Here is a 10,518-nt window from a genome sequence, read left to right on the forward strand (position 1 = left end):
TGTACTCCAACAGCTACGAAGAAAAGGCACCTGCCTGGAAAATCCACGGCAAATGCTGCTGGACAAGGCTGGAGGGGAAAGGTCTGCAAACAGTGTCCTGCTGAGCCTGTTCAGGGACGAACGCTCAGGCTGTCAAATATTAGCCAAAATATCCTGCCAAAGGCAAATGCCCCAGAGCCAAGAAACCCTGATACAGAGTTTCATCCTAATGATCCTGCTGACAGGTTTATTTTTGACAAACTTGTGTTCTTCTGCTGATAGAAAAAGGCTAATCTGGACAGTCGTGCCTGGCTGTGCTCATCAGGTGTTTGCAGTTCAACAGGGACCCGTTCTTCATCGCCCTGTGACGACTGACTGCTAGCACAACTGCTCGAGTGCTACAGCAATGTTAAAAGCAGCTTCAGAAACACTCTGTGCATAATTAATTGCTCGTAAGAGAGGAAAAAAGACGCTATATCCTGCGCAGGGCACCGGGGCCCCTTGGGCCTCCGCTGCAGCGCACTTCAAGGAAAAAGGTTGCCGGCGGTGGCGAAGGGCAGAGCATCGGAGGCGCCGATGCCAGGCTGCCGGGATCTCCCGGGAGCGGTGCCAGCGCTGGAGGCGGCCTTTGCCCGGGCACAAACAACTCCTTTATTAGCGAGGGGACACGGAGCCCTGGGGGAGCGGCTTCGGGGAAGGAGGGGCGCTGGTGGGAGGCGGCTCCGGGAAAGGAGGGGAGCGGCGGGCACCCCCTCCCCCCCCCCCCCTGCCCAGCCACACGCTCCGTCCTTGCTCCCTCTCCCGCTCCGCTTTCCCGCACTTCCCCGCAAGGCGACTGCTCCGGGCAGGACCGGGGTCCTCCTCCTCTTCACCAGGTATTGCCTTCTCTCCTCGCTTATTTATTGTTTTGACCGTACTTCCAGTCGAGGAGGGAAGTGTTGGATGACGGATGACGGAGACCTTTTGCTGCCGAGGGCCGTGCCCGCCCCTAGGGGACCGAGCGCAGCCCTGGGGATTTTCCACGGGGCATAAAGCAGCTCCTTAAGCTCAGGCGGGGGAGGGTTTTGGCCGCAAGCAGAGCCAGCCGCGCAGTGTCAGCGCGGTGGCTGTGGCGTGAGCGGTGAGCAGCAGCGTTTGCCCGGGGGAAGTGAGATCCCTACCCCCCCAAGGCGGGGTCTGGCTCCTCCTAAACCTCAGCCTCCCCCTGCTTCACCTCTCTCTTCCTGCACAGAGAGACAACGGGCTCAGCAATCCTCACCTCATGGAATGAGGGTCACAGACCTCACCGTTTTCAAAAAAAATCAAGAGCATCGCTTTGGGTGCAGGTGCTGCTGGTGGAATTTGGGAGCTTATAGGGTGAGTATAACCTCTAGGCGGTATTTTCTGTGCACACATATGCAAACAGCTATCTTAAAGAGGAGCTGAGGCTTCCGTGGTAGCCTCGGGGTTTCCTGTGAGGGTGCCTCAGAAACACCCACTTTCTGGCAGTGGTGCTGTACGTGCAGAAAGGCTAAGAGGTTCCCTCCATTGTCCCTGTTCAGTGAAGAGAGACCATTTTCGCCTTTGTCCTGTGGTAGGTCCCAAAATGTGCATCACACAGAGTAGCCTGCATGATAGAAAAAGGACCAACCCAGAGTCAGAAGGCCAAAATCAGGGGTCCCTCCTCAGCAAATGCCAAAGAAAGTATTGACCTTCATGAACATCTGTAATGACCTTTAGCAAAGAGCCTGGCAAAACCCCTTTCTGGGGTCAGGTGAAGTGAAGCAACACTGACAGTGCTTGTAAACTGGGAAAGTAAATAAACAAAAGAGTGATCTGCAAAAAGAAAGAAGGGAGAAAGTGATCCATGTTTGGCATGGGTGGATGGTGCGTGCAGCCATCGCCCCAGACAAGGAGCCCCTCAAGCAGTTCAGAAAGGCTGGAGCCTTTTCTCCCCTATACGAGCCTTTTCTGCCCAGTACGGCAGGCATGATCCAAAACAATGTTTGAGCACTTGGATGTGGTGAGAGTTAATTTAAAAACACCCCACAGGTTTTCAAATGTAACAAGTTTTGGTTTTCTTTAGTTAATTCCCGTTGATCCATTTTCTGAACAAAAGTTCAGCTGGGCTTTTTCTTCTGTTCATTTGGGCGTGTAAATATGCTCAGCTTGGTAGGTCAGTCGGGTTGTGACACAAGCCAAGAGTGGCCAGGCTGCTGGGGAAGCACGCACGTGGAGCCGGGCCATAAGGGGAGAAGGGTACAGTGAGGGGCTGTGCCTGCAGTGCAAAGATGCCAAAGCAATAGTGTTTGTGCAGCTGTTCCAGCTGAGGGATGCCCATTTCCAAGGGTCCATCGCAACTTGAGGGACAGCCTGGAGGGACCACAGTCCAAGAGGGTACGGCTGCAGCTGGCAGTCTCTGTTTGTGTTTGTGTGCATGTATGTGTGCTGAGGACCAGTGTATTTATCCATACTGATCATGTTATCCAGTGCTAGAATGATAAGGCAGTGGCATTCAGTGGTGCCTGACAGCTCTGTGAGGCAAGAAAGAACAGGGACCCCCTTGCGTCACACAAGGCTGACGTTGCCTCCTCAGCTGCAGGAGTTGGAAGAGTTAAGTCACATCACAAAGCACTGCAATATTTTTAAAAATAATTTGTTCTGGCCTGGGATGAGCAGGAGGGTGGCAGGGACACAAAGCCCACATCAGGCAGCCAGTGTGCTCTTTGCTGGAGAAATACAATTCCAGGTGACTCTGGCTTCTGTCCCATTCTTCTGATATTAAGAAAGGACAGAGGTCTAAACAGTAGTCAACACCCTTCCCTTCCCTCTCCAACAGTTACTGCAACTGATTTGCCTTTTAAATGCCGATTTTTGCAAAAATCGCAGCACAAGCCAGTGTGAACCCCTGCCGGCATTAAGCTGGCCTGCCGCATCAGCTAAAAATAATTTCTCCTCCTGTGTCCCCCCTAGCACAGTGCAGGGCTCTCTGCGGAGGCAGGCTGCGCTGCCATGGCAGAGCCACAGATGAGCCTAGCGAGGTCAGTGGCTCTTGCAAAGCCGAGCTCCGTTCGCTGATAGGAGCTATGCGTCGCCTCCGTTTTGCACCCAGTTAATTTTTGGGATGTTACCTCATTAAGGCTTTAGGTGCTCCTGGACTGCAGTGGTAAATGCTAGAAAAATGGTGTATTGAACAGGTGCCCATTGTGCCTGCCTGGGCCATTCCCTCAGGCGCCAGCACCACCAGCAGCCCCTTCTCACCCTGACTGGCTTTTGCAACATTGGGATCAGCTGATATCGAATCAGCTCATCTGCGAAAATCCAATCTGAATTGGGAAGACTTGTGAAACCTGAACCTCCACCGAGCTGCAGCTCCCCTTTCTTCCCCAGCAGCAGGGAGGTCAGTCAGGAAATCCAATCTCCATCACAGTCCAAGGGCTTCAGCAAGCGAGAGGGGTGAGGGGCAACCAAGAGCACCTTCTCTGGCTGACGCATAATGTGTCCAGCACGTATGTCCCAGCAGCACTGTGGTCACCTCTGAGAAGCTCACCGGACGTGCTGACAGCCACATGCGATTTCCACAACTGCAAGTGCTGGGTGAGGTTTGTTAAGAAAAACGTGTTTAGAGAGCTTTCTCGGAACCAATTTCCCTAACATAAGTAATTTCAGCATTATTGAAACTTCTCTTTTTTTCTTCCTGTGGGTTTTTATTTTTAAAATAATAATTACCAGTGCAAAATATACTGGAGACTATGGTCTCCAGCAGCACATGCTGTCCATGCTTGGACCCTCTGCAGGCGTTCCAGGTGCAGGTGGCTGAGGCAGCCTGGGGTGACGGTAGAGCTGAGGGGTGCAGCTCCTGTTCAGATCAGCCTGTTTTTCAGAGTGGGTTTGTGGGTGGCAGCGGTTCTGGTTCAGGGATCATTTTTACCCCTGCACTGCAGCATCTTTCCCTGCTGTGTGGGTGCTTTTATAGTTGGCTTGTGAAAGATGCAATAATTAGCCAGAAGAAATGTGTCTCCTTGAGAGGAAGAAGAGGGGTTGTAACAACCCTTGGCTGCCATACAGAAGGAATGCAATGATAGGCAACAGTGCCCGCTCCTCACTTCCTTCCTACATGGTAGGGACATTAAATTTTAAGTAGTAAAACCTCAGGGGTAAGTGAGAAGCCATGTGAAGAGTTACGAGCAAGGATCTCATAAATAACCCTGACCTATCGTAATCCCACACAGTCTGTCTTGCCTAAACTTACATCAAAGATGCCAAAAGCCACAGGAAGGCAGGAAATCAGCCTGTATTTATAACTGCAGACACTGCTTTCCAGGAAAGGTTCTTGGAAAGCACTTAGGGAGGCTAGATTTCTACAGTCAAGGAACAGCAAATCCTACAGGAGAAAGCAAGAACATAAGAGAGCAAGCCCAACGGTCCATATCGCTCAACATCCTCTCCAAGAGTGAATATTGGTAGATAGTCCAGGAAAACACAAGAGCCATAGGCAAAGGAGATTCTCCCCCTACATCCCTGCTCAGCTTTTGCCAGTAACCCCTCAAAGGAGTGGCTGACTCAGCAGGTGCACCTCAACTCACCTATTCCAAAGCTGCTGAGAGATTTCTCACCTCTGAGGTGGTCTTTTGGGCCCATTTACTTCCTGGCTTAGGGGAGTTTGCAGGGTGCATTGAGTTGCGTGGTTCAGTTGTGCTTCGTGCCTCTGCCAGTGTGGAACCTGTTATCTGGCCGTGGCTTTCACCTTGCTGGGACAGGCAGCCAGGTGATTATCAGCCAGGAGCTGTGCACCACTCAGCAGGGCAGGTGCCAAGCTCCAAAACTGGGCCAGGACAAGGGAAAATAGAGATGCTGAATCTCCTGGAGTAGCGATCAGCAGCTGAAGATGCTGAGGGGTGGAGTGGAGCTGCTCCAGGACATAAAGCATGTTATGAAGCGAAGCAAAGGGAGGCAAATATAGAGGCTCTTAGAGCATTGAGGCTGGCTGATTCCTGAGGACCACTGTACACTGCTGGAGAGCATGGCAGCCTCTGATGCCCATAAACCTGTCTGAGGCAGTGTGTCACACTAACAGGTACAGGGGCCAAGGGGTGAGTTGGAGACCTCAGGTCATTAGAGGCAAAAGATTCCCCAGGGTACAGGAAGATTCTCTTCCCACACTTTTCCCGCCAAGGCATCATGACCCAAACAATTTTTGGATGTGGGAGTGTAAGCAGCCAGGCTGTACCCTGTGAAATTATGCATTGTGTTTAATGGCTAAAAATCACATTTTCTAGGACAGAGCTAACCCACTCCTGAGGCTCAGAGGGGAAGCTCTGCACACAAGGGGAAGTAAGATGCACAGTAAGAAAAACGTCTTCCACAATGCGCTGGACCTTTGCCTAACCAATTTGCCTCCTGTGCGATGTGCTTCTCTTGCCCAGACAATGACAGACGTCATTACTGGAGGTCCTGATGCTCAAATGACCTTTTTACTCCTAGTGTCTAAAGGCCAGTTACATTGCATCTTGTGTGGGTATTTCATAGGCTGACAAGGGTGTCTGGAAGGGATATTGGTGACATGGGATATGTTATTTCCAAATGCACATAGGTACTGGCTCTGTGTCTTGGAGATGGCAGCACCCAAGGTCGCAGTGGTCGGCGCGGGAGTCATCGGCCTGTCCACAGCACTGTGCATTGTGGAGACTTACCCCAGCTGCTCTGTGACGATCCTTTCAGAGCAGTTTAGCCCCAACACAACGAGTGATGTCGCAGCCGGGATGCTCATCCCTCACACATACCCAGGTGCGTCCAACCCCGCGTGGTGTTGCCCGTGGCACTTCATGCAGCTCCGTGCCCAGGTGTGCAGCGATGCACAGAGGTTCAGGAAGAAAAGTATCATGACCTGTGTTCCCTATCTGTCACATTTCCTCAACACTAGCTTGTACACTTCTCTTCCTTTCATTATTCCTCTCTGCATGTCTGGTTTTGTTTAAATGCAGGCACTCCGATCCACGTGCAGAAGCAATGGTTCAAAGAGACCTTCACTGACCTTTTTGCCATCAGCAACTCAGGCGAGGCATCAGAAGCTGGCATTCACCTGGTCTCTGGGTAAGAGCCTTGCCTCAGGGCAGCCTTTGGTGCGTGTGTGCTGTGTGCTGGAGCAGGCAGAGAGATTCCCCTTGCTGGAGTTCAGGCATAGTCCCTTCATGGAGCAGCTCTTACAGCTATAATCCCAAGAAACTGCATTGCAGCTCCTCAGATATGATGTGTTTTCAAGCAAAATTCATGCATGGAGAAACCACTCAGGCCTGGCCAGCACCAAATGTCTTTTAATAACTGATGTTTTCCATACTGTCATCCACCAGTTGCTTGCAGCAGGAGCGGTCTCTGTAGGAATGGGACTGCAGGATCTTCTAGCTTCAGCAGCTAGGCATAAGGATGCAATTGGGGAAGGGAGGAGGTGTTGGGGGTGTTTTATGCTGCTTGTTATGTACACAGAAATATACCTCTCAGGAGTGTTGAGTCTGGGCACTCTGTAGCTGTATGGGTACCCCAAAAATGTGACCAGTTGTTCAAGTAGTCCTACATGAATGTCCACCCAGGGTGGCCACAGCCACGGTGGGGACACTGTGTGAGGGAACTTTGTACTTCTATAGCTGGAATTACATACAGTACAGCTGGAAAAACTCTCTTCCACTTTGTTTACCCTGGTGTATCACCCTTAAGTTTGGCTGTGGCAGCCCTCTCCCTGTTTGCCAAGGTGGATATTGCAGCAGCAGGCAGCAATGTTTCCCAGTTACTGTTAACCCTGTAGAGCTGCGCTGATGAGCACGGACAGGTTCCCAAGTTCCTAGGTTTGTGCTGAGGTTGCCGTGACACATAACATGGCAGAGCAATAGTTTTGAGGTTTTTTGTTTGTGTCCTTTTAGGTGGCAGATCTTTAAAAACCCTCCCAAGGAAGAGTTACCTTTCTGGTCCGATGTCGTCCTGGGATTTCGACCGATGTCTGAAGCAGAACTCCAAAAGTTTCCACAGCACCGATTTGGTCAGGCCTTTACGACACTGAAATGTGACTGCCCGCCCTACCTTCTCTGGCTAGAGAAAAGGTTGGTTGTACTGCAGGCTGGGCATGCACTGAGAAATCCAGGCAGAGGGGTTGGAGGCGAGCTGGAGACTCCTTAAGAGCCTGAGGTTAGAAGAAAACTGGAAAAGGGCTTTTTTTTCACTGGGGAAAATACAGCAAGCTCTTCCTTGAGGAGAAGCACAGGGAACAAATACCCAATTTTTCCAAAATGTGAAAGTCCCTATTTATGCAATGTCCACTTTCTACCACTGTGGTTGTTCACTGTGGTTTAGCGTGGGAGTGCCTCTGGGCATAGAACCGACACAGCCACAAGGGCCGCATTTGTCCAGCCAGACCTTCCAGGTACGTCAGGAACCTGCCATGCCCTAAGAAAATGTGCAGGTGCTCCTCATTTGTCAACTTTCCCAAATAATATCCCTCTGTTCTTGAAAATACATCCAACCCCTGGAGGAACAGGCACGCCTGGGAAGATATGTTATCTGTGAGGACTTTGCATTTAAGATGTAGCTGGACCAATTAATCTCAAATTTGGTCAGGAATTGGGGGAACTTACTAAGCCAGTCAGGTGAAAAAATGTCAAATAACATCACCTCATAACAAGCCTTTTGGAAATGTCTGCCTGTGTAAGATGAGAGATGCACTCACTCCAAGGAGTCGTGGCTTCAGAGTTCATGTCTGGATTGACGTGAAAGCTATAAAATTTGCCAAATTCCCACATTTCCCCAAAATACATGGATTTTGGAGAACCATAGGAGAGTCTGGATGCAGATGTAAAAAGATTCTGACACCTAGGATGTGCATTTAATCCATTTAAGTACCGCTAAAGTGAGCAAGTAGCTGTCTTTGCTGGAGAGAAAGCGCTAGGCTGCAAGTTGATTTGAGGTTAAGTAGAGAGATGTGTACCGACATCATGGTACAAATTGCCAGCTTAGCTGGTTGCTTGGATGCCTTTCATCTCACTGCAAAATGTGAAAAAACATTTCTCATTCTAGCAGCCAGCCAGGCTGGGAGTACTCCAGTGGCACTGGTGCCACATGAGGTCTGTGCTGTCACCTCGGTGCACACAGCCTGTCACATTTCATTGCCTAACCGAATTGGAAATTTGTGCTGAAGCACAACTAAGTTGTACAACCTATTTAGTACCTGTCACATGATTTCTTCTCTCCTTATTTCTGCTGTAGCCTTCTTATTTCTCAAAGAATGTAGTCTAGTAAAATGATCAAGCTCCTTTTCTTCTCTCTAGAGACAAGAAACGAGAATATATTATACATGGAACTAATTCTCGAACTCCCTAGTGACCTGAGCAGGGTTTATAGAGCATTCTCTTGGCAGCCCAGAAGGAAAATTGTTTTTTGTGTGCACCTTGCTTGTCCAAAAATGGACTTCAGGATTTTTTTCCTACTTGCTTGTATTCAGGAGTTTCTAGCAGATTATTTTACCAGTGTATTTTTAATGGCATGACGACAGAGTCCAAGTTACAGCACTTATGAGCTCTCCCAGCAATTTTCCCAGCCAAAGCTGCTGCATGAGACCTCCCCTCTTCTTCTCAGCCGGCCTCAGTGTCCTGCTGCACCAAACCCCAGTCCCCAGGATGCCAGCTCTGCTCTGACTCCTCGGCTCACTCACTGTTTTGTGGGAATCCGCAGCCTTTGTAGAGGGATTCATCTCTTTGGCAGCTGCCAGAGTACTGTGAAGGACACGATTTCCCACCTAGTGCATCGTCATTGCTGACCTGTCTCCTGACTTACTTGTGCTAAAAACATCCCCTAAAGTCCCCTCAGCAACTGGATCCAGCTGACAGTGTGCAGGGACTCCATCTCACACCAATGTTTTTCCACAGAGAAGGGTTTCAAGCTTCAGGCAAGTTCAGGGTGGAATTTAGCTTGAAAGTGAACTCCAAGATGAACCTCATAAGGGATGAATTCTGCTGAAGAGCAGACACGGATGTATAGTGCTTTGAGCTGTCCTGGGTGACTCCTGGCTGCTGCTCTAGAAGGGTACGGGTCTCCTGGGGGTCCCGTGCTTGTGGGGACATCTTGGGCATCCCAGGGCTTCACACGTGGCACTAGATGACTAAATGACTCCTGGTATCAGGGTGGGTGAGTTGGAAATGAATGCGGCGGTGTGTAACAGGAACATTAAAAATGGTGTAGTATGATAACACTGTCACTAGCAGAAGTAAACTAGGGAATAAATCTGTTATTTTTCAGCTTGCTTGAGCTGTTAAAGCTTGGTAGGGTTATAGAAATTGATCAATGAGACCATAAGGATGTGACAATTTGCCCCTGGTCTTATGCTAGACCATTCCCTAATATTGATCAACTTGCTGTATCTTTCTCAGTTCGAACAAGCTAAAAAATAACTTTGATCAGACCAAATCAGACAAATGACAAAGAAAAACTCCATGGAATTTTCTTTGCTTTTTGTCCTATCTGTTGTTTGATTGTGATCAGTTTGTTAAAGCCAATCTCTCATTTAATGTGCATAACAGTTGCATGAGGGTTCAGAGGTTTATTTTCTGCCTGATTTCTGGAATCTTTTTGTAGGCTGAAAGCAAATGGCATCCAGATGTGCACCAGAAAAGTTGCAGACTTGTGGGAGCTGCACAGCGACTATAATGTCATTGTCAACTGTGCAGGCATTGGAGCCCACCAGCTAGTGGGGGACGAGAAGCTTTTCCCTGTCAGGGGACAAGTACTCAAGGTTTGTGCTCCTTGGGTGAAAAACTTCATCCGGGATGGCGATGGCTCAACCTACATCTACCCAGGGATACACAGGGTGACCCTAGGGGGAACCAGGGAAAAGGAGAACTGGAGTCTCTCCCCTGACCCTGGCACCACCAAAGACATCTTTGACAGATGCTGCTCCTTTGAGCCCTCCCTGCGGGGAGCTCAGGATATCGAGGTGAAGGTGGGCCTGAGGCCAGCCAGGCAATGTGTGAGACTGCAGAGAGAGGTCTTGAGGCGAGGAGGAGTTAAGCTCCAGATGGTCCACAACTATGGGCATGGGTCAGGTGGCTTTTCAATGCACAGGGGCACAGCCAAAGAGGCTGCTCGCCTGGTGGGAGAGTGCATTGCTGCCCTGCAAGGCTCCTCATCAAGGGCCAAGCTTTGAATCCCAGAAGCTCTTTTTCCATTTACAACAGGTTAGTGTTGCATCTCCTAGTAGCAGCTTTGGACTTTTATTCCATTACTGGATAGAAGGAACTTAAGACAACAGCTTGTGCCATTGCAGATGCTCAGTGGTATCTCACCTGGCTTCCAGCTGCTATCTTGGGAAGGCATGATGGGTCTATCAAGTATTAGTCTAGCTGTCCTTCTCCTCCATCTGACATTGTTTCTGCCCTGAGCATTTATGCTAGCCTCATGTTAAGGAAAAGGCAAGATTTCTAAATATTCTTCACATAATAGGGATCAAATTGCTGCAGTATGTTATATATAACATCGATTTAGAAATTCTTCAATTGCATCTAAAGGGTATCACTAGGTTCA

General features: G+C 49.5%; 1 protein-coding gene across 1 annotated transcript; it reads left to right on the forward strand.

Annotated features, from left to right (window-relative positions):
- Window positions 1-781: 781 nt before the first annotated feature.
- Window positions 782-10,141, forward strand: DDO (D-aspartate oxidase). The gene is made up of 6 exons (XM_009877246.1): window positions 782-854; window positions 5,182-5,191; window positions 5,552-5,745; window positions 5,943-6,051; window positions 6,873-7,049; window positions 9,574-10,141. Exons 3-6 carry the CDS (start codon window positions 5,574-5,576, stop codon window positions 10,139-10,141), a joined length of 1,026 nt encoding a protein of 341 aa, XP_009875548.1. The 5' UTR covers window positions 782-854; window positions 5,182-5,191; window positions 5,552-5,573.
- Window positions 10,142-10,518: the final 377 nt, after the last annotated feature.

Source organism: Apaloderma vittatum, unplaced genomic scaffold, assembly GCF_000703405.1.
Source record: "Apaloderma vittatum isolate BGI_N311 unplaced genomic scaffold, ASM70340v1 scaffold16469, whole genome shotgun sequence".
NCBI lineage: Eukaryota > Metazoa > Chordata > Aves > Trogoniformes > Trogonidae > Apaloderma > Apaloderma vittatum.

Bases quoted from the DNA above. Each gene is read 5' to 3' on its own strand.
- DDO (XM_009877246.1), top strand. From the start codon at position 5,574: ATGGCAGCACCCAAGGTCGCAGTGGTCGGCGCGGGAGTCATCGGCCTG. The intron at 6,052-6,872 runs GTAAGAGCCTTG...GTGTCCTTTTAG, and splicing joins GGCATTCACCTGGTCTCTGG to GTGGCAGATCTTTAAAAACC. The intron at 7,050-9,573 runs GTTGGTTGTACT...ATCTTTTTGTAG, and splicing joins CTTCTCTGGCTAGAGAAAAG to GCTGAAAGCAAATGGCATCC.